General features: G+C 38.2%; 1 protein-coding gene across 5 annotated transcripts in view; it reads right to left on the bottom strand.

The window, feature by feature from the left end:
- The window catches only part of LRBA (LPS responsive beige-like anchor protein), a 414,817-nt gene that overhangs the window by 15,922 nt on the left and 373,778 nt on the right, over window positions 1-25,117 (bottom strand). For 3 of the 5 annotated variants that reach the window (XM_077300118.1, XM_077300119.1, XM_077300121.1), the window contains 5 exons: window positions 19,187-19,276; window positions 15,601-15,793; window positions 13,275-13,337; window positions 7,554-7,709; window positions 4,528-4,695 (listed from right to left, as the gene is read on the bottom strand). In XM_077300118.1, coding sequence (XP_077156233.1) covers window positions 4,528-4,695; window positions 7,554-7,709; window positions 13,275-13,337; window positions 15,601-15,793; window positions 19,187-19,276 — 670 coding nt within the window. The remainder of the gene's footprint in view (window positions 1-4,527; window positions 4,696-7,553; window positions 7,710-13,274; window positions 13,338-15,600; window positions 15,794-19,186; window positions 19,277-25,117) is intronic. The other 2 variants (XM_077300120.1, XM_077300122.1) reach the window with 1 other exon arrangement.

Below are 25,117 nucleotides of genomic sequence, written 5' to 3'. Positions count from 1 at the left end.
TTCCATCCCCTTAATTAAGTGGGAAAATGCTAGCTTAAATGGAATACCAAATATGGTAAAATAAATGTGATTATATTAAACATACTACATCAATATTATGCATATGGTACAGATTACACTTTTATTAATTTACCATATGATTATTATTACTTAAACAATATCTACCATTGGCTCCAAGCAATAAATAGAGCTTTGTTTTGCCTGGAAAATGAAAGTCTGCATTACATTGTACAGCATTAAAGCATCCTGGTCTTTCTGGAGAATTTCATTTGTACAATTTTAATTACACCTGAACTTAAAGACAGTTAATACAGTGAAAAACTTCTCTCCATATCCCAATTTAAAATATAACTAGTGTGTTAGTTCTATACTGAGACGGTCACAATTATTTTATTTATTTATTTATTATTTATTTATTAGATTTTTATACCGCCCTTCCATACTTCTCAGGGCAGTTTACTTATATCGTCACAGGGGGATATCTGGAACGACCTAACATATAACATAGTTAAATACATCAACAATAATTCAATAATGATTCTGAACAACACAATTTCAATGGTCTTAAACAACAACAATATAACAGGAACAATAACTTGGCTAAGGCCCCCAGAAAGGTCAGACTGGTTCAGGCCATGAAGGGGATGTCTGTGGGGGACCTATGGATGTTATTTGGGTTTGGTCAGTCTCAGGCAAATGCCTGGTGGAGGAGCTCCCTTTTGCAGGCCCTGCGGAATTGTGGGAGTTCAGGCAGGGCCCTGATCTCTTCAGGGAGCTTGTTCCACCAGGTAGAGGCCAGGACAGAAAACGCTCTGGCCCTTTTTGAGGACTGAGATGCTTGTTTGGGGCCAGTGATCACCAGCCAGTTAGCAGTGGCAAAGCATAATACACTTTTGGGGATATAGGCAGAAAGATGGTCTCTCAGGTACATTAGAAGAAATAAAGTAGCCAGCAAAAAGAGTGAAGTAAATAAACAGGCCATTAGGATACCAAGCATCCTGGTTTCTGGCACCCCAAAATAACATACAAGGTGCTGGGGAAAGAGATTCTTCCCTCTTCTATTACAACCCTGTTTTTGCTGCTGGGAAGAAACAGCAGCAACCCTTGCAATGCGGTTGGAAGTAAAAAAATGGAGGAGGAAGAAGTGGAAAAAGTAATCCATCCTTTGTCTTAGATTATAAAAGACAGATAAAAACAGGGTCACAATGCTTGCCAAGTTGCAGTAAAGGATTATGAACAGCCAAAATTTATATTCTTAGCCCAGGGAAGATGAATTTCAGGAGAACCACTATTTTTAAATCTCAAGCTGTTTTAGGTTCTCTTACCTAGGCCCTGGTCACCTGCATAATTCTGCCAATTGGTTGGGAAGACTTCCCCATCTATTGGTTGAAGAAATGTGGAGAAATCATCAAATTTATAGACTGAAAATATATCTCTGTACCCACAGATCAGATACCTTGTATGAGAGACATCTTAGGCCTCAACAAACATTTCTTAGAAGCACACAGCTTGAGTAAAACTCGGTGAGAAATATGCAATGGTGTGGGTGGGAGATCGAATCACACAACTAGCAGAACCAATGCATTGCAGACAGAACTGTGTTCACATAACAGTTTCCTGCTCCCCTATTAAAACCCTCCCTTCTGAGCATGAATTCCTAAGGAATTAGATGAGATGTGGTAAGGAAGCTGCAATTGAGGAAATGGTCAGAAACAAAGGAATCCTTCCATGAGCAGAAGGGCAGAAATGCTTTCCATTTGGAAACAGCCCTTTTAGATCCAAGTCATAACAACCAGACAACCATGGCAGTTAAGACAACCAGGTTCCTTCTTTACTATATGACAGGCACAGAAATTGGTGTTTGTTTTCTTGTTCTCTTTTCTTTCTCCCAAGCAGAGTTTTACAAAACTCTACAGTGTTGTAAAATTGTGTACTGCATTTTCTTACCTTATGCAAAGTAAAAAAATTCAATACACAATTTCACGCCACTGCAGAATTTCATAAAGGTTTTAATTTTGTTCTCCCAAACAGCTGTCTGTTTCATGTATTGTTGATTAGTTCAATGTAAACCGCCCTGAGCCTTCGGGGAGGGCGGTATATAAATCTAAATAAATAAATAAAATTAAAACAGAAAAACAAACACCAGTCTCTGTGCTTGTCATTTGGCAAAGAAGGAATCCGGTTGTCCTTGTCTGTTAACTGATTTTGTTCATTGTTACTGACACAGCAGAGCCTCAGATGAGCACGTAAAAAGGTCTGTATATATGTTCCTGTATGCTATGAGAAATTAAGGACTGCCTGAATGCTAACCAAGAAAAGCCATCAAGACCTTTCTTAAAATAAATGTGGGAGGAGCATTCCATTGCAAGCAAGCATGCCAGATGTTATAAAATATTTCAGAGGAACAGCCTGTCCTAGGAGATGTTCCCATTCTGGGATACAATGGAAGCCATGGGTCTGAAGCAGGAACCTAGGACTTTCATCTTTACGGCCTATTATGCACGGCCACTGAAACAGCGGTATGGAGAACATGGAGGAGGAAGAAGCGAAGCAAACTGCTTATGCACGGGACGGAACGCAACGCCGGCAAAACCCAGAGTATCCAATTATGCACGCGGCTAATCCGGAGCCGCTTCTGGTTGTGCCCTGGTCCCAGGAAGCTCCACTTTCTTCCGCATCTCGCTAATGTGGTGTGTTCGGCAGCATACGTTGACTCTGCGCCCGGTTGCCACCTGCAGCGTGCATAATTGGTGATTTTAGACGCCTCCATTCCACCCCTAATTCAGACCTTCCACTCCGTGCATAATGGGCCTAGAAGAGGAACGTTCAGTGACTTTTCTAAGAACTATAATACAGAGTTTTAAAATGCCACCAGTAGATGTCACTCTAGGATGCTTGATGATAGAAAGTGAATACATTTTTAAAAGACAATGTTAGATTAAACAAAGGTGGCAATGTATTTTTAACCATACAATATTCATGCAATTAATTTGAAGGACAGTATCCTTAGTGGGTAGCTCATTTTGCATGTTCCAGTTGTTCATCCTTAGCATTACACATGTTTAAAAAAATCACTGCCATTTATTCACAACACTAGTTTGACTTTCTGAATGCAAAATTTGTCTAAGTCTTTCCTGACTTAGTGTAATCTATTCTGCTTTTATGTATTTTACCAATTCCTATGAGTTTCATGTGTTTCACTCAGAATGCCCCTAAATCTGGATTTAGTTACATGAATCTTCTTTTTCTCTGTCCAATCAAATGCAAAATGTTTTTGAAAAGAGACTTCTGAGACCATGATCCCATCAAATAATTCTAAAACAATATTTTAAGATGTCATGTTTATTATGTTTGGATTATATTTACATCACAGCTAACTGCTAAAGGGCAACAAAAACATGTATCACTTTTGTCCTGAGCTGTGTTGCTCTGCCATCAGTTTAATAAAATTAACAGCTTTGTATTTCACTTAAAAGATATTGGGATCAAATAGACCCAAGTTAAATAGGAAAAGTAGAGTTTAGGGAGGGGAGTCGCTATAAGATTAGGTTTTTGGGATGAAAAGTACCATACTCATATAACATTATAATATCTAGTTGAGATACTATTTCTAGAATTATTAAGTTACGTTTTCACTTTTTCATGTGCCTAATTACAGCGATAAGGTAGCTCCTAGAAGGATTATCACCTCTACCACAGAGTAGCTAACAAGAATGTATTTATTTAGGAAACATCTATGCTGCCTCTCCTGGGAACCAGAAGTATATGAACATATTTATTTCATCTGTAACTGTAACTGCTGGGCTTTCCCTGCAAACTATATTTTCGTGGGTGCATTCGCTAGTATCGTTATGCAGTCATTTGTGTATATATGTATATACATTATCTCAGACACACTCAAACAGTCAATGAAACACATCTCCTCCTCTCTCTTGTCACACCTCTTGGGCAAAGGGAAAGAAGGAGTCAACTGCCTTCCTTTGACCTCTGTGGCCTATTGGAAAGGGTGACTCTGGATTTTGAATGGAAGAGCATCCTGTGTTATTTTGGTTTTATGGCTTATGTTTGGTTTTCAGAAATGTTTAAAAGTGGGTCCAGGATAAAATCGGAACATACATAATAATTCAGATTTTATTTTGTCCTGCTCTAAAGGCTGTTCAAATAAAGTAATTGAGATTTCTCTTATTTGTTAGCTGTATGGAATTTTGATTTTAATCTATGATCCATGGAAGCAGGTTATTCACTGAGGTAATCACTTGGCACCAGTTCTGTAACTAGACTCGGGAAACAGGAACAGAAGCAGCAAGCTAAGAAACTATCCCTGACATCGCAAGCCCACATCTCTGGTCTCATACTGCTTGTATACTCTAGAGCAGGGGTAGTCAACCTGTGGTCCTCCAGATGTTCATGGACTAGAATTCCCATGAGACCCTGCCAGCAAATGCCCCTGCTCTAGACAGCAAATACCCCTGCTCTAGACAGTGACCTGGTGCTTACATAACAATGAGTAACACAGGCCTATCTTACCACTTGGGTTGTCACCAATGCAATTCATTTTGCCATTCCAGTACCACAGCAGGAGTGTTGCATCACGAGACCCTGAGAGAATGTAACAATTTCCTCCGATGTAGGACTCAGAACGGACAAGGCAGGTGACAACATCCCAGTGTCCAAATACTACTTGTATCAGTTTCCCTAGAATACATAAAATAGATATCAGTTTAGGTGAAAATAGTCCATCTCATAGTCAGGTGTTGCTCACTCCAAAGGTCTCACACAGAGGTATTTTGCAGCTGTGCTACCCAAAATTATCAAATTAGAAATACTTAGAAGATCTATCTATGCACAGCATTTGCTAAGTACCATTCCCCACTGACTTTATACTTTCCATGTTTATATTTTTGGAACCCTAGGATTCTACTTAATTTTAATCTACTAGCCAGCATAAAATCTAATGGGATCGATCCACTGATAATTCATAATGCTTAAAGATTTAGAGGAAGTATTCTTCCCTCAGAATGCCCCCCTCATTACTACTTGGCACATTATCATGTATAAAAAGCAACTGTGTGTGCATTTGTCCAGTAAAAAGCCTGTCAATGTGATAAATATATTGCACGAAATCTGAAGTGTGCATGGGAGAGGCATTCACATGGCCACAGTTTGAGCTCTGCACATGGAATTACCTGTTACAATGGCTATGGAGGCCAGCAAAATAACTAAGTATAAGATTGTCATTCAAAAACTGCAGTCCTGCCCAAGGGGCTTTACAGACACAGTGAGGAATTAAAGGCACTTGCAACATGGCACAATGAAATTTTAAAAAGCTGTAGCATAAAATATCTGCTGGGCACACAAGTCTCATCTGATGCATGAAAAGTACTAGATCCTTCCAATTAAATGTATTTATGTAATTTTACAGATTCAAAGAGTGCAGCCAGTTTCTCAAACACCCAGCTATTATGCCTTCATGTGTATTCTCTTAGTAAGTATGAATCTATAAGGATATTATCCAAATGAGTCTCTGTGTTTTGATTTGATCCAATATTCTCCAGAGTCCAGCATTGTCAAATGCTTGCACTAACATGTTAATTTTACCTGATTAACGTGATGTGAAATAGAAGCATCTTTTGATCTCGTTTAGCTCAGCTTACTTTTCCTTAAATGACTTCTTGATAATCTCTTAAAAGTGCCACAGTGTGCACATTAATACTAGAACTGCTATTTACACCATAATATCAATTGGCACTACATGCACTGGGATGTTTATATTTCTGACAGAACAAACATTCTAGTTAATATCTTATTTGACAGATGTACTACACATTCTTAAAAAATCACAGACAAATCTTTGCACTATGGAATCTAAAAAGCTGTCTGTAAATAATATCCAACATTGTAAGATGGTTTTATTGTGAGACTGCTCTTCTAGCTAAATCCAGAAAGCATGATTTATGTTCTATTTCCTGTTACAACTCCCCTTCCAGAAATCTAATAAGAAAAAGGTTCTTTTTTGAGTAAGTGCTAAAGTATAATTGAATTCAACACTTGTGATTGCTTGCCATTACCTATTACTGATCACATCGTCTTCTCCTGCTCACTTGCCCACCCTTAACCACTCTGGAAAATTATTTATACTTTTTTGATGATCTGTAAAACTGTAACCAAATATTCTTTTCATATTCAAACCAAATAAGAAAATAGGAAAAGGTTTTTTTTAAGAATATCTGTTATCTTAATTTTATTCATCCAGAAAATTTGAGTCCAATGGCACCTTTAAGACCAACAAAGCTACTCAAAGAGCTTTCATGTGCGATGCATACTTCTTCAGACAAAGTTTTCGTGCATGAACGTGAAAGCTCACACCTTGAATAAATTTTTGTTGGTCTTAAAGGTGCTCAGATTTTGTTGTGCTACTTCAGATCAACACAGCTACCCTCTTGAATTTATCTTTATTTATCCATGTCTGTTGACGTGCTTTACCGGTAGTAAAATATTTTTCTATGAGAAATTCAGTGAGACAAAGCTAACTTTTATCATTAGGATACCTCAATTGAAGTATCATCTGATATTGTTACTTTTTTCCACAACAGGAAATAATGGCAGATCAGTTATTTTTATGGCATCTACATAAATTCCCAATTGTGTATAATTTCTTCTAGTACTTTTTCCTAATCATTGGCAAAAATACAGTAAAGGGCCAGCATTTGTTTTGTTTACCGTTTTGCAGTCAGACAACATTTGGTAAGGGCTAGGCTGAATTCCCTTAAATGTGATAGCAAAAAGGTTGAAAAATATACTTTTTTCTTGAATACATTCTTAACAATTGATCCATATGAAAATTGATTCAGCTTTACATTCTACTTATGTGGTGTACAGAATATTAGAATATGCATATATTGGCCATGAAGACACATTTAATAGCAACATGTTTACTTTCCAATTCCTCCTTTCCAATATACTCCTGCACGTATGTGTGGGTAGAAATGGGAGAAATCCCAGAATTGGAAGTTGCAGAGAACAGCAAATCACTGTGCATTCTCTACCTTGAATGCAACTCCCCAGAGATCTATGAAAACTGGTTGGATGCAATAACCATAAAACTGGGGATACACAATGAATCCATTCTGACTTAGAAGATTGGCTTTATTCTATCAATTTTATTGCAATATGGAGCCCAGTCAGAAAAGCACCAAAATGAAGAACTGTGTACATTTCAGAGAGGCCACAAAGTTGCAAAGCAAGCAAGGGAGTTGGATGAGGCAGGCTGGGATTTAGGAAACTGAAGGTGAATTTGGTTTTATAATGAGATCCGCATGAAGGAGGCAGAACTAGTCCATGCTAGGTGACCATCATAGAAGGCTTGGGTGACTGTGAATTAGCCAACAGTTTCCTTGTACAAGAATACAGAAAGCCCAGTTTACTCAACTTTTGGTTAAGGAGGATAAAAAATAACATTTAGATTTTAAACAATACAAAAACAAATACAGTCAGCATGCTCTTTCCAAACGCTTTAGAAAAGAAAGCCATATTCCACTGAAGTAGGGACATACCTGTATCAGTAGAGTACACCCGGAAACTTTTGTCCCAAAATCCACAAACCAGTATATAGCGATTGTCAGAGGTGATGACAAAACACTGAGAGTGGACCTGAATACTTTGATCTAGAAGATCTGTAATTTGCCTCCTGTGCATACCTGTATTACTGGCTAAAAGGAGGACAAAGCAAAAGATGAAACAAGAATTTTAATATATATACACACCAAGTACAATTTTTTATAAAACTGATGCACATATACTGAGATTGGTGAGTAAATGCTGTGTTACTTTAGTCCTGTCTATATTCTTCACCATTGCTTTTTTTAACCACAGAATTCTAAACACCCAAATACCTCCAGTGGTATTTTCAAATTCATGGATACTGCATGTCTTTCCAGTGAGAGAGAACATGAGTATCACCCTTCATATACAACTAGTTATAATCAGATGCACTAATTACCAGGTAGAGGTGACATCCATGATTTTAAATTATGTAAGAGACATGTGCTCTGATCCTTTGTATACCCCAGTATTCAAGTATATGATTCCAATTAATAAAGAAGATCAAAGTTATTATACTAGTATTGTACATTTTAAAACAACCATGTAATAAGCCCTTCCTGTATATATACAAGGATCTATTAATGGCTCTTTTTTAAACTCTATTCCAGTGATTAATTCCACTGGTCTTTTTGTTCACTTCCAGTTTTCCTTGGTTGCCTTAAAGGTACCCTGCAGAAATCTAGTGAAAAAGTGCTCGAATAAGAAATAGCATTCACATGCAAAAAGGGCTAATTTTGTTGGCTAAATTTCTAAGTAGTTCCTTAAAGAAATTATTAAGACCCTAAAGTTACGATTCAAATCTCACTGATTATGAAATCATGTTCAGATCCATATGCTTTTTACAAAAAATCCCACATACTATGCTGCCCTGTGTACATCCCTGCAATTATCCTTATCCATGGTTCCTCTATATATTTGTGAAACAGCCTGGGGGGTGGAACGTGTCCAGCTGACCAAGTTGGAATAGGGCCCTGTCCCTGCCCCTGCAGCTCCCACCGTCTGTCCCTGGACCTTAGCCTCTTTGCTCTCAGGAGCACCTCAAAGCCTGGAGCCAGCAGCAGGTAAGGAAAGGGGGTCCTGGGCAAACAGTTGTGGTGGAGAGCCTGCTAAGCAGGGCCTGCTAATGAGGGCTGCCCGGCCTGCTAACGAGGGCCTCGTGGCCTGGCCTCCTGGCCTGATGACTGCCTACTAAGGAGCTCTGTCCCAAGCCTGCTAACGAGCTGGCCAGCCCCCGCCCGCCACACTTGATTTGGCTGCGAGCTGCAGCCCAAAGCCACCTTAAGCTGCCTGGCCAGGGAAGGGGACCCTTTCAAGGCCTGTTCTTAGGAACAGGCTTTAAAGCTAGTACTTGTTAATAATTCAAGGCAGGCTCTGCTGAGAATGTAGGAATTCAGTGAAGGATGAAGTCCTTGTATATTATGCACTAGGTGGACTTAGGGAAGGCACTTTGCCTATATCTCAGGAAAACCAACCAGCCATAAAAAGCTTTCTGAACTTGCTGCTTCTTTGTCAATTAGAGGTATAATGCTTCTGAACATGGAAGCTAATTTAGTTTCTGTGACTATTAGATTTAGCCTTCATTGATACTGTTTTTAAAGGACATCTATATTACTAGTTATCACCTGTTTCCACAGTGAATACAGTTAAGTATTTGCTGTAGGCAGGTTTTGTTTGAAGTGAACTTACTGCCAGAAAACATTATTAGATGCCACCAAATGTTTTGGTTACAGAAGAGAGAAGAGTTTACTTCTATTAATTTCTATATGCTATAATTATATACACCTTTGAAGCAGTTATGGCACAATTACTTAAGCGTATATAAAACAGGGAGTCTCTGGTCCAAATGTTACTGCAGCCAACAATTCACTAGGTGAGCTTAGGGAAGACACTGTTCTGTCTGCCTCAGGCCCCTTTAGCAATATCACTGTATTTAATACTAAAGTGGATTGGCTCTGTGCCCATTACAAAAGCAGCAAAACCAGGCCACCCAAAGACACACACACACACACACACACACACACCTCTACAATCCCTATATATATCATAGGACTCCCCAAGCATGCAGAAAAATATGACTTTATAAATTAATCAAAATAACTTGATGGAGATTTAATATACTTCAGAAGTATGGAATAAAGAGAGCAGCTGAGTGTCGTTTAAAGGGGGAAAGTGCAGGGAAAGTGCTAAAGAATACTGAAGACAGAGATTTGGGGAAGCAGTGGAGTTTCAGCTTTGTTTTCCCCACTAACAAAATGCCTTGAAAGCTAATAATGAGTAACCTATGATAGTTTCTGTAAGCATTCTTTAGATTCTTGAATACTCATGGCATACTCATAAAATAATAATAGTAACCACAAGCAGGGCACCTGCAAGGGCCTACAGAAGGCACCTCATCTTTCCCCTGTATCCCATTTCCCCTTTTTGCTCCCCAGAAGACCCCATAGCCTCTCCCCTTTTCCTAGTTCCTCCTCTGCTTCCCACCCTACCTTTATCTTCTACCCTACATCTTCCCCTACTTTCTTTCGCTGGCAACCTTCTTCTGGGAAAGACTGACCAAGTTGCACAATGACTGCTACTGAGTTATGTGGTGGCTACCCTGCCAAGCCTAGCCACATTGCATGAGTTTCTGGTGACTGACACTGGGTCTGTCATTGGTAAGAATCCCTACCATTCATCAAGAGACAAGATAGGGGATGGGATGCAACCTTTTCCAGGTCTGTTTTGGTTTCCCAGTACATACTTGCATTGCTTTACAGAAACCAAGGTTTGGAAGGCTTAGCAATATTGTTGTGGTTACCTAGCAATCCACTAAATGGTCACTGAGTTCTCAGAAAATAGTCTCAATGGGCATTGTTTTTTTTTTTGAAGCACCAGGTATTGTTTCAATTATTTGAGGACAAGTTGAATTCCTTGGTTTTGTTTGTTTTTAGATTTCAGATTTTTTTCTACCAACCTGGGGCTTCCTTTATTATTATTATTATTATTATTATTATTATTATTATTATTATTATTATTATTATTATTATTATTATTATTATTATTATTATTATTATTATTATTATTATATTTATTTTCCACCACTCCCTACAGGCTCATGGTGGGTAACAATAGTCTTAAAATCCCCCAATTTCAATGGCTATTATGGAAGTTGCTATGCAACCAAAACAATACTGTCATCTTTCAAACCTTGCAAGTTGGCCATATTTTTTCCAAAGAGAGGCTGCTGGAGAGAGAACCAGGTTCAAATCCCCATTCTGTCATTAAACTTTGAATCAGGAATTTTATTTATTTGTTTGTTTATTATATTTGTTGACTGCCACTCAGTCTAGCTAGTCTGTGGCGGTTTACATCAGGTTTAAAATACAACCCCACAATACCCGCTAACTCAAAGCCACCCAACCCTCTTCTCCCCTACTGAACTTAACAGACCCCACCATGCCACAGGAGATGGGTGTTCAGAGGAGGAACGCAACAGATGTGCCTCTTCCTGGCCTTAACCAGATGCCCGATAGAAGAACTCCAATTTGATTCTGTATCAGCTCTTCTTGCATGTAAATTTATATGTTGCTATACATCACTTCCAGACTCCATTTATATATTACTACCTAGTTCCACAAATCCTCTTCTTTAAGTAGAACATCTAGGCCCATACCGCACATCTGCCAATGTTGCTGGATGTCCGCGGCAGCCCAAGCCGCTACAATTTGTAGTGGAATTTTGACATTTCACACAGTGCAAATTGTAGCACAATATTCATACACCCATAGTGCTTTTTTTGTAATGCACATGTTTCCAGTCTTGCAGGAATTGCATACAAAGAGCTCTAAATTTGTAGCGCTTCTGCCCATCAATCAAACTGAAGAGCCAATCAAACGGATCGCCCTCATGGCTCCAAATGCCCCTTTTCCTTTAAATTTTATTTTTTAAAAATCTGAAAACACACGTGGCAATGAATATGTGTTATTTCATTATTTCTTTGCTTCACACGGAACTGTATTTTATTGTAATTTCCCCCCCAAAATGGCTTTTTACAAAAGACTAAACCAGGTGGAGGGTATTCATTAGAGATGGAAAAAATATAATATTCAGAGGGGTTAGAGAACTTACATTTTCATTCAGCAATATACAGTCCAGGTAGTTGGTCCTAAAAATATTATGAGCTGCCTTACATAATTTTCCAGCACAACTAAAACATGTCTTGCTCAAGAGATAGAGGAATAAATAAATATTTTAGCAGGACTAGTAGATGACAAGGAGAACAAACTGTGTGCATGAATGTGCTTTTCTGCATCAAAATTCTGATGAAAATGCACATAGAATAATCTTGGGTTGGTCACTAGCTCTCAGGGCCATATGAAAGACAAGAAAATACTAGAACTGACATGTATAAGTAGCTAGCAGGCAACATCAGGGGAAGGCCCCAGCCTCTATGCTCTGCTGTTGGTCATGTAGAGGAACTGTGTGAGATAGGATCCTGGACTATCTGGACCATTGTTCTGACCCAACAGGGTTCTTCTTATGTTCTTATGTTACATTTTTATTTTTATGACAGATGTATGATTATACAGACAAACACATACTAAAAATTAGTTAATGATTTGATACAGTGGCTTTCTCTTTAGCCACAGTATCTACACTCAAATTTATATATGCCATGGCCAACATAAAATAATTGGACAAGCTGTGATAGTGTTATAGTATCTTTGTTTTTCATAGTAATTGGTAAAATATGTGCCCTTTTAAGGGAAAAAAAATCTTTGCTCTGTTTGTATTTCCCATTGAGGTTCTATAGACAAAAGAAATGACATGAGAAAAAAGAAAATTCTACATTTTTAATTTGGTGAAAAATGTCTTCCAAGACGTGCCAGTGTATAAGTTGTATTGCATTATGATGGTCAAACATTCAGGCTTCTAAAAATAAAGATTTACAAACAGGTTCATCTTTCTCCATGGCTTGTTACAGCATCACCCTAATAAGCCACACTCACAGAGAATGCATTATAAAGATTCATTTAACTGAAAAACAATCTCTATGCTTTCCTGATTGTGATCCTGAAGTCTGCCATACCCTAGAAAAAATGAATACTAATATCTCAACACTAAAAATGGCTGAGCAATATATTTCAACTTTGGAAATGCTCTGCAATTACACATTAATTCCCGCAGCCCGAACAGCAGGCCTGTGAAGAAAGGATTGATCTCCCTTAATGACAAAATTCTGGCACCATAGTTTTATTTTTCACAACATGGTGCTGTTAAGAACCCCACTGTTGTTATGAAAATTTCTTCAGCAAAGGAGCTCCATCGCATTACTGGTGCACCAATTCATCATAACGTGCCTCGCTCTTGCTCATCAACAAGTCTGAGTGATGAAAAGACCCAATATTATCCTGACAGTACTTCATGCGCATTCTCAATCACACATTATTACAGCATCCATATTAATTTTCACTGACACACGTCCTAGGCCTGTTCAAATTAGGCAAACCAATGAGGGGGAGTTGATGAAATACCAGCATAGCCACAGCTCATTGCATTCCAATTTGCATGCAAATGGTTTATCAGGAAAATTCCATTCCCAGCAACCAGCAAGTGAAAAACAACCGTAATCTACACTTCAGGGCCACCATACAGAGCTTAATGAATCGCAAAGAGAGAAGGAAGTGACAGACCTATGAGAGGATCGATTTCCACTGGCAGCTGGTATGGCTGGTCCTGCACAGCACCTTGATGAGCTAGAATGCAGGAGAGAAGATTTAAAAACGGTGTTATTTTCAGGCATTAAAACCACTGAAAATCCTATACATCAAAGGCTATGCGCCATTGTCTCATTATGGAAGTGTCTTCCATTTACTGAACACCATCAACAACAATATTAAAAAAATCCAGGTGCCTTTAAGGGCTGCTTATTACGTTTATTTTAGATTATTGCTATTCTCAATGTGTGCCATCATCAGAGGCTGCAGCTCTGGGCCATAAGCTATAGCAGATGCTTGACCGGCAGCCTCTCATGTTGCAGCAAAACAAAATTAAGTAGTAAAGAGCACTTGAAACAAAATGTGACAACCATCTGCTGACTGTGGCAAATATTGTTTTCCTTTTTTCTTTTGTTAAGATACTTTGAACAGTATGGCACAAAGGATTTTTTCTCTTTATTTTTTATGATGATAAAGAGAAATAATTTTCTAGAGCTCTCGATATTAAATGTTTAATGCATGATCTCAAAGTTGCACATATGCATAAAAGCTTCCAGAATCATTTCAGGGATGCAGTGTTTTATGTAACTTTATGAAACATTTTTGTTTTTCTGAAACTAAACATATTACTTTTATCATACAATCTCAGTTCAAAATATCAATGAAAGCTTCCGGAAATAGAAGCTAACATAATAAAAATCATATGTACAATCTCTCACATTTTCACATGTACCTTGTAAAGCATATGCTTAGTATAAACCAGCATCACTGGAATGCTTACATAGTTTTTACGGAATTCAGAAGTCCTGCTTCAGTAAAATTTAACTAAATAGCACCATAATGCAAGTTTCCAGGTTTATATATTGTATGGAAAAGATAAATGTTCAAGATAACGAAGCAGCCAAAATAAACTAGGTACACAATTGTATGTATTTACCAGAATAAAGTATCATGTTAATGTTCCCCTAAAAGATGTGTGCTGCTGCAAAAAAAGCTGTTGAAAAAGCTTGTTCCAGAGGCAAGAATGGCAGAAGACAGGAAGAAGAAAAATTGGAGAGGGGAAGGGGATTTGATGGCAGAAAAAAACATCCACCAAGTAGGGAAGTATAATAGGGAAAATAAGAACAGTTAAGAGCCCAAGCTAGGTTGATATTATAAGCTCTCCAGAGCTAAACATAGTTAGGACTGTAGGGAGACCAAGGAGTCAAGAATTGCGATGCAGATGCAGGAAATGGCTAACCACTTCTGAATGTATCTTGCTTTGAACTATGGGGATACCATAAGTTGACTGCAGCTTGACAATGCTTTACACATACAGGCGCAAGATGAATACAGAGAACCATTTATTTCATTAATTTATTTAAAACTTTCCTATGCCACCTTCCCACCCAAACAGGATTCCCAAAGCAGCAAGAATCAAAACATTAAATGCTTAAAATACTAAAACTGCCTTTAAAATTTATATGTGCAATATTTAACAATATGATAAAAATATGTGGACATACAAACACAAACCAGTTCTAACTTTAAGAAGTAACAACTTTCTCCAGCCTAAATGCAGCTGTTAAACAAGGGATATCTAACATTCTGTCTACATCTGCCATTCTGCCAAATGGCAATCAGAACTGCACCATTCCCCATGTTCTCCAAAATGTTCTCACCACTTAGAAGGCCATTACAGCCGAGAAATGGTTGTGTACACTAAATTATTCCCTGTAGTAGACTTTGACATAAGTCAGAGAAACACAAAGGCATATTGAAATTACATGAAGATGGGAAGAGACTTCAAGAGGTTTTCTCTACATATAAAAGGTTATGTTGATAAAGGAGGTGGCACGTGACAGTTGTGCCACTTCTCTGAATTTTAATTATCCTCATTTTAAACTCAAAGATGCAAATCTCATCTTTACGGCTTTCTTTCATTTTTCCTGCATGGCCAAGGCTGTCTCAAGTTCTAGGCAGCTAAGCTTCATATCTGAAAGGCCAGTTTATGGTATGTATTTTGTATATAAACAGGTTTTGAGTGTGTGTGCATGTACTCCTTGCATGTACTCCTTGCCAACATTGCCAGAATCATCATTTCACTATTTCCAATACAATATTTCCAAAAATGTGATAGGCTAAAAGAACATGTCAATAATTCATATAGTTAGAAATGGAGATGTTTATAGGCATTGTCAATATCACCATATTATGGACAAACAAGTAAACACAATCTATAGCCAACTGCACCCTCCCCACTGTCAAAATCCCTGAACATCTTCCAATATACTGGTTGTATTTGCAACTATCTCTAACTTACCAGGAAGACTGTGCCACTTGTTTACAGCAAATAGTCTGTTAGCAGTGACTGTGATCACTGCAGGATTGGCCAAACCAGGCTGGGTGTTGGCTGCTACGTGTGTCACAGGAGAGTTGGATGGAAATTTTAGGACCATGATGACATCCTGTTGGGCTTGGTCTGTGAACATCAACGGGCTCTGCAGGAGGAGATACTGTTGAGTGGGCACAACAAGATCCCAACCACATGGAAATGAAAAGGCAAAGGGGGAGGTAGGAAAGAAAGGACAGGACAAGAGAAGGAGAACCCAATTAAAACAAGCAATAACCAACAGCAGCTGCAAATGAAAGCCAACGCAGTCATTTTTGACAGGCCTCTGGAAACTAACATTTCAGTGCACACCTTGATATTTTCTCTTAATGGTTTATAGAAATTGAAAAGATGAAGCCACCATGTGCTGCAGACCACCGCTAGCCACATTGAAAGTTTCCAGTTGCCTGTATTATGCAAATGATTTTAGTTTTCACATGACTAAGAATGGGTAGTGTGCCAAGAAAAGTAATTACCAATAAAGGGGAGGGGGAGAAAAGAAAAGAGATCAAAGAATTTCCGCCTTCCAGAGAATCTAAAAACTCAAATGAAGCATTTAAGCATAAAGGATTTATTGTAAAGGATAAGGTCCTTTGCAAATGTGAAACAGAAAACATACAAAAGCATAGTATATATTTTAATAAGCAATAATCACACCTCAAATTAAACTAATTGGCTTTGAGCAAAGCTACAAAGAATATATTTGCAATATAGAGATTGCAAATACATATGCCTTCAGAATGTGATCTATATATAGCGGTATGCTGTCATAATGGGGTTGTAAGTAAGTATGTATTTTTTGACATCATTTTGCAAATATTGTACCCGTGCGAATAATGAATCTACTATTCTATCTACATTTTTTAAAATGTGTATATAGTGGGAAGGTTGCATTCAGGACTCCACAGTGGACTACAAATGATAAAAACAAAATAAGAGCATAACAAAATGGCTTGGAAACACAAAAGAATCGTTCAATTATCATCACATGGGACTGTACTGGAATCAGGATTTATTAAAATAGGATTCAAGATAACCAATCATAGGAAATTATCAGTTTGATCTTCATAGTGTTGCTATTGACCAACCATAATTTGCATATAGTAATAGGTATGATTTGAAGTAGAAGATCATGAGCTGTATTCTACCATTAGCAAACAGAAATTGTCCACAACGGCAGATCTCCCTCTTTACCAAGCAGCCCTCTTATAGACCATGGCTATTGTTGTTCAGGGACTACTCCTGAACAACATGCCAGTCAGCATTTGGGGTTGCAAGAAACAGAGGAAACTGGGAAAAATCAGTCCATCACTCATGTATGAGCAGAGCAAGCTTCAAATGCAAGTTTTGCCCAATTCATCTTTCTGCCACTCCATGCTGGTTGTCTGTTTGTTCATGAGAGTTTCCCTCAACAGAGAGGGTTTTTTTCCAGTTCATGAAGGGCATTGCTGGAAGAAAGAGAAGATCCTCTTCCTTTCATAGATATTAAGATCCAACCCACAATTTACATCATTATTCTAAGCCTGTATGATAGAATTCTCAGCTTAAGGTTATAGTAGCAAAGCCAGTCATCCTACTTTGTGATGTTTTAGAGATATCACTTTTGAATAATGATAATGCAATCTTACAACTCAGTTGTCAATGAGCTTGGCTTCAACTGAAGACATTTGCTGAGTGAATGAATATTCATATAGATTTTTACTACACTGCTTCTCTTAGACATATTTGCAGATAACACTGAGAAAGGATTTCTTCATAATTAATTAGTATCTTTATAGAATTTGAATACACTGGTAATGGCCTTTGGTTGTTTATCATCAGCATTGCTGCAGTAAACGTGTGCATATGTAAATGCATATAAAGGATGCACATTTAACATATTTTTATACAGAACTAATAATAAAATTAGAAGATTTGCATTTTTATTATCACTCCTTTTTAAAAAGTTATTAAGAGTACTTAGAAAAACATATTGCATTATGTTCCTGTTTACAGTCTTTGTATAAAGGTGTAAATAAAAACAACTAATAAGCTACCCAGACACACTTTTGAGCAAGTGGCTAAAAGCCAATCAATATTATGAGTTAATCCTCCCTGGATGCTCATTCAATTAAAGGTGTCAGTAATGCCTCATCTGATGTGGCCTCAATTAAATCCAGCTATCTGATGGTGTGAAAACACAAGGGGATACAGCAACAGCAGCCAAACCAGACAAATAGTCAGCCTTCATGTGACTGCTAATTACTACACCTGGTGCATATTATGGCTTGTGCACTTAACACAGCCCACGGTGCCTTTAATGTCTTCACTGCACATCCCCCCTCCCCCCCCAGAAAAACACACTGAAACTTTTAGTGATTAACCCCATCATTATACCGGTAAAACAGTTTATTTTGTGATGGGAAAAGGCGATGCCTTTGGAAAGATGCGTCTTTGCCAAGAAAAATGCAGCAGCACTTATCATTTGCTTGTGGGGTTATGAAACAAGAACAGTGAGCGGTGCAGAAGCATGAGCCTCACTGTAAAACTGATCTGCACACAGGACTTCCAAGACATTTGCAGAGTCAGAAGTAACTTGCACACCTGCCTACCTGGAAGGAAAAAAGCAATAAAGTGCAAAGCTGCAACAAAGAAGCCGCTCTCACACACCTGCTTCCAAAGGGAGCTGTGCAGTCTGGAAATAACCTCAGAAACGCAAGGTTTGAATCAGATTGCAGTCTTTTAAAACTTTGTTTTATTTTATTTATTTATGGGATTTATAGTGCACCCTATCTTTGGGAATTTTGGGGAAATGGGTAAATTTTATTTTCACGTTACAAATCCCATGTACAGTCACACACAAATTTGGAGCTGCAGGAGAAGGAATATGAGTAACCCTGAAACCAATGGATAAGACGATCAACAGTAACAAAATGGGATTTCTGTGATATGTCTGGTAACTTTCTGCTCTTTTTCATTTTACAATATTTCTTGGATGCTGAAAGAGCCACTTTGGCTTAGTACTGAAAAGAGTGAACCAAATATTCATGAACATTGACATATATTAACAGCTGGCAAGGAACATATATCTTTAGTGATCTATTTTTATTTCTACCTACATATGTTTATGAAACAATGAGAACCACAGATCTGAATATGCACACTCAGTATGCAACTAAAGACTTAAAAGTGTGCAAGAATCATACAGTGGGTTCAAGCCACACACACGCACCACCCAATGGGCCCCAAATTTTAGAAATTTTAGAAACTTTTTTCTAGCAGATGTGATAAAGCTCAAGTGATAAAACTTTAAAGATGCTAAATTCACTAAGATGCTCAATGTCACTTATTCACTATAAGGTTTCTGGATCTTTTGTTACGTTTTAGTCCTGAATATAGCGATTCAGCTCTGTACTTCAGAACTCACTATAACAAAACTATTCTATATTATTTGAAATGCACTGTACTGGGAGGTGAATGTTCACTTGTGAAATTAAGGCACTTGGTTCTCAGAGAATTAAGCTGGCACTCCACTTACCACCTGCATAGCAGAGCTTCGTGGAGGATGTGGCTCTATGAGTAGTTGTGAAGGAGTCTGTCCAAAACTTCGGATTTGAGCTTCAACAGCCTGGAAAAAACATAGGCAGGTTTGCATGTTAAGAGGTGCTAATTACAGGCAATAGAACCATAACTGTCACCTGAAAATGTCATTCCACACTTCTGTTTTTTTTTTTTTCATCTAGAAAATCAAGCCCGTGTGTTCACAGTGGGGCTAAGTGCTTGGCACTGGTATTAAGAATGAGGTAATCTTTTCAGTACTCTAGATGCTATTTCCATGAGAAACTGCAAAACTTCATTCTGCTCTGTGATATTAAACAGAAACCAGCTATTACAATCAGAAAGTTTCCTTATGGGCTCTATTTTTCTTTGCTTGCAGTGGCATATCCTGCTTGCATCATATACAGGCAACAAAAGCTAATATTTTACACATACTAAGGAAAATGCAAGATATTTAATTAAAGAGCATTGCCCTTAAATGGAAAAAGAGAACTAAGAATGTCAACCAATATCGCTGGTGTAAAATGGAGGACACTTCCATTCAGACAAAAGAGATCAGCATCTTCTACAGAGGCTTCTTATTGGTATAGGAAGCTATAGCAGCAAGGAGCGCAGAAAGATCAGTTCTTAGGACCTCATTTCAAAGAAAAAATAATAATGTTGATCAAAATGGATTCTATTTAAATGGAGATTAATGGATTCTGTTTAAATGGAGATTCTTCAAAAATGCATGATACATAATTAACATCAATATTTTGAAATACAGATACAAAAAGTCCTGATTTTCTTGACTCTCTGATAAATAGTCTGAGATTGTAATCCTAGATACATTTAGGATGGTTAGAACTCATGGATTTAAATGGATTCCATAGTCTAATTCTCCACAGGATTGCATCTTAAAATACTTATGCACTGTTTAGTCATAAACCGAAAAACAGAAATGCCAAGCTTTTAAATTGTAGATATCAATTCCACTGAATAATTTCAATTCAAAAGCCTGGTTATTCATTTTATATTGGCATCCTTTAAATAAATTAAATAGTTGCACTGAAGAATATTCTCGTAGGCTTCAGCATAATGTGTGAACACAGCCTTATTACATTAACAGTGCAATCCTAAGAATACTTTCTGGGAGAGAGCCCAACAGTTTAGGTCTGTGTAGGATCCTGATTAGACAGATGTAGAATTGCTTTCCAAAACTCTTATTTTGGTATTTTTAAGCCTATCCAAAGACTGAACTTTGGAACTAAGAAGCGCTTCTGTTGGAAGAATAAAGGCAGTTGCATGGTATAAACCGGTGTTCCCCAACCACCGGGCCGTGGCCCGATACCAGACCATGAAGGCCTCGGTACCAGGCCATGGCGGGGGAGAAGGAGGCACGGGTGCGCCTCCCTCCCCCCCCCCACGGCGCATGCTTGCTGTGCCGGGAGCGATCGCCGCCTCCTAGTGCAGCAAGTGCTATACTGCAGGGGAGGGGGGGAATGCGGATTTGCCATGCCAGTGCGTTTGCAGGCACCAACACCTGTTCCTCTCCCCCGCAGAGCAGCGCTCGGGGCGCCGGGAGGCGGTTGATCACTCCCGGTTCAGCGAGCACTGCATTGTGGGGTGGGGAGGAAGACGCACCTGCTGGTTTGCGGATGCCGGCATGCCAGTGCCCATGCCTCCCTTTCCCTCCCAGTCCCCGGTCCCCAGCCGTAAAAAGGTTGGGGACCACTGGTATAAACAATAAGTTCAAGTTCTTTTCTCCCTCTCTGTCAACACTTAGTTCAGCTTACTCCAAATGTACACCCAATGTTGAACATCCTCCTGCCCACAGCAGCAAATTATGTGGGAAGCAAAAATGGGAAACACACACATCACAATGGTATATAAACTGAACTAGCCTTTAAGGTGAGGAGGGAGGAAATTAACAAAGGATTAACTTTTTGTCGGCAACCACATATTCAGTTCTGCTCTGTAGTCCCTTAGAACCTGTAGCTCTCAATTAACCTCAATGGTTCTTTAAAAAAAAAAACACCTTGTATTAACTTTGCTTTGCTGCAGCTGAACTGTCTGTGGAATTGTTTAGAGATTGCTGTGCTATATAAGCTTTTTCTGGTTGTTGTAAAGTTTTCCCACACCGTCATGAAACTGAAAAACACCATTAAAATGGTACACCCTTAGAAAGTTACATTTTTATTTCTTGGTTTTTCTTCAACTACAATCAGTATAAAATATCATGATCCAATGTTTTAGTTCAGTGCTTCTAAAAGATTTCAATAAAAAGCCCTCTTCCTGCTAGTCTTCTATAGCAACAGATCTTTGGTACTCCCCAAATTGCTCTGTAAAATGTAGCTATAAAGCAAGACAAGTTACAGGACTCCTTTACAATACTTTGTTACATTTTAAAGTGTACATTGCATATAGCATTTTCCACTTGTTAAGCTGGGGGGGGGGACATTAACAAGTGATAAACAGTTACCAGTGTTCAGTCTTTTGGGCTGGTCATATTATATACAGATATAGATATAGATACACACACACAATGATTACATCTGGTTACTGTGCCTGGAAAGATCCCTCTGCTTTCTCCTTTCTCTTTGGCAATAATGAAGAGGGAACAGAAAAGTGGATTTTCCTTGGCAGCAATTTTGTTTTTACTCAATTTATAGTTCCAATCCCTGAATACATTCCATAATACAGTATTTAATTTCTAAGAAAGGATCTATGAGTTTGACCCAGTCCTATCTGGACTTCCGTTCCACTGTTTTGGCTCCATGGTGCTGAGAATAAACATTCTGCACATGCTCAGAAGCAATATTTAAAATTCCTTTATATATTTCAGAACTTGGTCGTGACATTAAACACAATTACTATGGCTGAGTCCTGTTGAGCACTGGCACAAATTAAACTCTGTTCTGTTTTTTACTGTGAAAAAAAGTTAATTCAATCGTATGCAGTGCCCACCAAATAGGGTTGTAAATTTCTCCAGGAGACGGGTATTAGAGAATTTGAACATATGGATGCAGTTAAGGCAAAAACAGATGTTTGTTACTTTTCTTTGCAGCACCACTCAGAAATGAAATCAAAATTGCTTCCCCTCTATGTTTATGTCTGAAAGAACTATAAAACAGAATGGGAAGGAGGTAAAGGGAAATGTGAAAGGCAAAATGAGAGAAGGAATGGTAGTGTCCAGAGTTCTAAGAGAAAATAAAAACTATTACAGTATCTCAGATATAATCATCGAAAGCACTACATGGATTCAGGCAGAACTGGTTTTACTATTCATCAGCAGAAAGGTATTTTTTTTAATCAGCCATTAGCAAAAACATATTGCCAATTGTATTTTGAATTGCTTACCTACAAAAATCCAACCCAGGAGACAAACTGAGTTATTTGTATTGTTCCTGTTCGATGTAAACCACCCTGAGCCTTCAGGAAGGGCAGTATATACATATAATAAATAAATAATAAATAAATGAGTCTATTCAATACTAACACACCAGTTTTCTATGTAAAGTTATGGGTTTCACTACTCTTGCCTTTAAACTGATGGACAAGCAAACTACAGGTAAATTTTCAAAAATATGCTGCTGCCAACTCAAGTATTATTACTTTCTATTTATGTCCTTGCTCTTCAACTTCCCAAGAACATGCTATATTATATCCTTATACATTTTATCCTCATAACCATCACTATAAGATATAGAGGAGGTACAGCAATGGATCAAATAGGGATGCCAGTCTCCAGGTAGGACCTGGGAATCCCCCAGAATTGCAGCTCTTCTCCAGAATAAAGTGACCAGACTCCCTGGAGAAAATGGATGCTTTGGAGGGTGGACTCTATGACAATGTATCCCACTGGGGTCCCTGGCTTCCCCAAGCTCCATCCCCAAATCCCCAGGAGAATATGATCTGTCAAAGGAAGAAAAGGACCAAAGAAGAAGCCATTCTCATCTCTAGTCTTCTGATGTTTCCCATTCACTCCTTTTTTGGTAAGAGAAAACTGAAGAAGAAGGCAGAGGCTGGGAGCAGGAACAACCATAAACGTCTCTCTCTTTTTGAGGATAAAGGGCTGAAGTGGAACTATACATTGCTTTTCTGGTTTAACTGTCAATTTCAAATTTCATCCAACACAATTCCCTTCCCAAGTACATTTAAAAGATTTGGGACTGCATGTGAAGAAAAAGCAATATTAGTAAATATTCAACTAAAAGACCAGTTACTCTAAACACCCCTCCGGGGGGGGGGTAGAAATCATGATCTTTTGTTTGTTCGTTCGTTCACCAAAGAGCTCAACAATGCTACCTAGAAATCAACTTCTAACCCCTCCCTCCCAAAAAAAACCCAGAGAGCAAATTATAAGATAAAAAGGAAACCAAGCTATAAAACTATTAAGAAATCAACTGGAGGGGAAAGCATGGGCCGTGCTGAGAATTCATGCTAGAAAAGAGCCCAGCTGAGCAACGAAGCCCATTCTTAGTCTGGCTGGCCTTCCTCTCCAAATCACTTAATAGACATTTCAGGACAGCAGTTCATAAGGGGAAACAGCAGCGATCTGCAAGGAAGACTGGCTGGGAGAGAAGAGGCAAGCAATGGAGGCCTCTGTGTGAATGGGAGGAATATGGGACAATATCAGTTCCGATAAACAAGCATTCACCAACTATTCTAGACACAGCCTACTGCCTCCTTCCAGCCAGATGTAATTAGCCAAGAGGGGCAGGGTTCAAGTGTGATCCCAGGACCCCACTGCATGTTGAATCAACACACTGTCACATGCATATGAAAGGAGCTATTGTATAAAGTCGTAGATATGCTATCAATTTCCTGCCCTGCAGCAATATCCCCCTAACCTAGAACCATCTCTTTCATATATAATATCGAAATCAATTTGAACAGAAAAAATATTATGAACTTGGGGGGGGAAATATGCACTCAAAGTTTTAATTGTAAACATTAATACTATGCATTGTTTTTTAAAAGGACAATGAGTTAATTGCATTAAAATAAGCATTTGTTTTCCATCATACTAACATGAAATATATTTATAAACCAATCATATTTGGTTTATATTTATAAACTAATTGTAAATTCCTTTATCCAAAATACAATAGGTATTTGTCCCCTGTCATTGTATCTTGGAAAGCAAATAAGATAATGAGACCAAAAAGCACTTTGCCAGCATGCCCAGCAACCAGGATGGTAGTCAAGATAATAGGGGATGTAACATCATTCTGAAACTTTCCCTCCATGGGCCAAATTAGGTGTATGATATCACTAGTATATATCCATTTATGTGTTACTGAAAATGTCGGAGACTACGAGGGCAAATAAGCACACTTCAAATATTTAATGCTCATGGCTACTAGAAATACATTTTTATTTATTTTATTTATTTATTATCTATCATACTTCTATACCGCCCTTCCCGGAGGCTCAGTTTCTTTTGACATCCCAGAACCCTGATATAATTGAACCAGTAGCAAAGTTTTTACATCTTACCATGAGAAATCATGAATGTATTATGTCTAAAGCATGATCTTTGCATTTCTTCTCACTAGCAGTGGATCCTTTTGCACTTTCCCTTCTTATATTGTACTTTTATATGCTATTAAAGGCTTGTTGTTGGTGTTGAGCATCTAAATGATTTGAGAACACATACAAAAGTGAACACATTCTAAACTGAATGGAAAATTATTTTAGAGATATTGCATTTCAAGAGAGCATCCTTTTCCCAAAGGCTGCCTTTGGATGGAGACACACACTCTCTCTTTCTGTATGTGTGTGTGCATAGGGCAAGAATTTAAGAAGGCTGAAATGGCTGAAAGCTGAATCTGAAGCTTATTCGTGTATTCAGTAGAACACCATCATAACTTCAAAAGTAAACTTCAAGTGGGGGGGGGGGAATGGTTCCTGAAAACGTAATTTTTTG

Source organism: Paroedura picta, chromosome 10 (assembly GCF_049243985.1).
Source record: "Paroedura picta isolate Pp20150507F chromosome 10, Ppicta_v3.0, whole genome shotgun sequence".
Lineage (NCBI taxonomy): Eukaryota > Metazoa > Chordata > Lepidosauria > Squamata > Gekkonidae > Paroedura > Paroedura picta.
The sequence above is the reverse complement of the archived record's forward strand: the minus strand, read 5'-3'. Positions and strand labels throughout refer to the sequence as shown.